Source organism: Drosophila teissieri, chromosome 2L (genome assembly GCF_016746235.2).
Source record: "Drosophila teissieri strain GT53w chromosome 2L, Prin_Dtei_1.1, whole genome shotgun sequence".
Classification (NCBI taxonomy): domain Eukaryota; kingdom Metazoa; phylum Arthropoda; class Insecta; order Diptera; family Drosophilidae; genus Drosophila; species Drosophila teissieri.
In genome coordinates, this window is record NC_053029.1 from 15,911,537 (window position 1) to 15,913,828 (window position 2,292).

General features: G+C 49.1%; 1 protein-coding gene across 3 annotated transcripts; it reads right to left on the bottom strand.

Moving 5' to 3' along the window:
• Nucleotides 1–214: 214 nt before the first annotated feature.
• LOC122625971 lies at nt 215–1,843 on the bottom strand. Of its 3 annotated transcripts, none has more exons than XM_043806050.1 (3): nt 1,392–1,837; nt 628–1,015; nt 215–556 (listed from the first exon to the last, which is right to left on the bottom strand). In XM_043806050.1, exons 1-3 carry the CDS (start codon nt 1,695–1,697, stop codon nt 405–407), a joined length of 846 nt encoding a protein of 281 aa, XP_043661985.1. In that variant the 5' UTR covers nt 1,698–1,837; the 3' UTR covers nt 215–404. The 3 variants fall into 3 exon arrangements, with proteins under 3 accessions (XP_043661985.1, XP_043661986.1, XP_043661987.1); XM_043806051.1 differs by having other exon boundaries at nt 432–573; nt 1,392–1,840; XM_043806052.1 differs by lacking the exons at nt 215–556; nt 628–1,015 and adding an exon at nt 1,179–1,327 and having other exon boundaries at nt 1,392–1,843.
• Nucleotides 1,844–2,292: the final 449 nt, after the last annotated feature.

Below are 2,292 nucleotides of genomic sequence, written 5' to 3' on the forward strand. Positions count from 1 at the left end.
AGCAGTTGCTGCCATACGTCGCCTCCTCCGTCTCCGTCTCCGGCTACGTGGCCATGGCTTCGGCTTGGCCATATAGATACATTGGCTGATGGTGGTCCGGGTCCGGATCCGGACCGAGGGGACCCACAGAGCGATCGTTCCCCCCCATTGCACTTGACACCCGAAATTGATGCGCCACTGCGCCCAAGCCGGGCCACATTAATTAGGCAAAATATTGACACGCTGACGTGTGGTGTTGGCTATTGATTAACGCGTCTTTTGGATGGGGTCGGTTTTATTGGATTATTTTTGGTGGGATTGCGTGGGGATTGGTTTGGCTTAGTTTGGATCTTCACTTGTGTTTCTTCTGTGTGGTTGTGTGTGGTTGGTTGTGATTGTGTGGTGTGGTTGGCTATTGAAAAGGCCTAGTAGATGGGCTTCCTCTTGGGTGGCAGGTGGCTGGGAATCGTACCAACAGGAGAGTGGTTTCCTGGACTTTTCTTCGTCTTATTGCAGCCATGGAAAGGACGAAGGAGGCGAATGATCAGTTGCATAAAGGCTCCCCAACGCGCATGACCTATGGTTTATATAAGGCTTTGGATTAACCTGCATGGGACTGCTCTTTTTGCGGTCTTCTGAGGCTCTTACCATACTCCTGGGAATGGCTCTTCCACTTGGCATCCTTGGGGCTGAAAACCTCTTCCTTCTTTTCCACCGTCTCCGAACAGGTGACCACATTCGAGAGCAGCGATGGAGACTTCTTCACCTTCGGTACTCTTACCACCTGAGGACTGCGTTCTGGTGCCACGTACGACACCTCAACGATGCCGGAGTTGGACTTCAGCGGAGGACGATCCTCCGAGCTCATGCCATTGGCGCTGGCGAAGCGGGCACAGCTCTCCGTGGTCTTCTTCAGCAGGAACCAGGATTGCTGGAGGACGTTGCCCTCTTCGATGAGTTTCTCGTAGCCATTCAGAATGCGGCGCACATCCACGTTGATCAGTTCCTCGGGGACCTCGGGAAGATCGTCAAACTCCTGTAAGCAACACGAAAGAGAAGTACATAAAATAGTTTTAAACAATATTTTACACAGATGTGATGAACTATTCGATCGACTGGAGTTCATTACAGATTTTAAAACAATTTGAAGACCGTAACCACTTTCAGCATTCCAATAAAACATGGTTGGGTTTTATACAATTTATTTAAATAGTATTACGCTGAAAGACAATCCAGGCTTGAATCCAAAAATGTTGGTCAATATAAATCGTGTCCTAATAAAAATGGTTTGAAATTTTTGAAATGACGAAAGTAACACTTAAATGAACTACTTGTCGGTTAAATTTTGCTATGGACGTCGTTTAAGGTAATGGGATTTAATCGTAGTTACTCGCAGTGTGAAGCAAACCTACCTGAGAGTTCTTGCGCAGATCTTCGAAGCGCTGGATCAGCTGCTTGATATTAAGATTGCCCTTGGATCCCTTGGTGATCCCGGCACCCACGCCCGCTGAAGGGTGGACAGTCACATTAGCTTCCTTCGAATCGGCAGAGTCCGGAGTCTCGGAGTCCGAGGCATCCATGCTGGAGGAGCTCATCCGGCTGAGGATCTTGGCCGTCTGCTCCATGAAGGACGCCTGGCGGTCGCGCAGCTCCTGGAGTCGCATCTTCAGCTCGTCGAGGTAGGCCAGCTGGCGGGGAGTGGGCTGCCTGGTTGCCATTGTCAATTTTGCGATCCACTTTCAGATTCTTTCGAACATGTGAATGCGTCCCAAAGTGCTAAGTTTTTGGGTGTTTTTTTTTTGGGCTATGGATATTTGTGTGGGGCTTGTCGGACCTATTGTCTCCAAATGGGGATGTCAGTGCTGAGTGCTGTGACTACAAAGAGACTGACTACTTAGTTATCGGGTTTCTCGGCCAGCCTTTCTATTGAACTTTAGTGATACCGCCATACCGTAAGTATGCCATTTTCCTGGTAAGCTATAACCTTTCCACCGTTCAAAATATTATGTTAGGTCAAGTTAGTTACAAACATCATGTTTCTAGAACACGCTGAAGCTATTTAATGGGTATCGGCTGGTCGTACTCCATACCTTTGTCCCGCCTTTGGACATGGCCTATTACTCGCCATTTTTATGAGTCCCAAATTGAGATATCGCCTGCAATTCTGGCCGGGCTAACTAAGTTGTAACTGCCCGCCGCCGCACGAAACCGATCCCTCCCCCAACTTTCATTCGCCTGTGCTGGAACAATGGAGCGATGTGGCAAGGACAGTGGGCGCGGGGCAGGGGCAGGGGCAGATACACCTATATATCT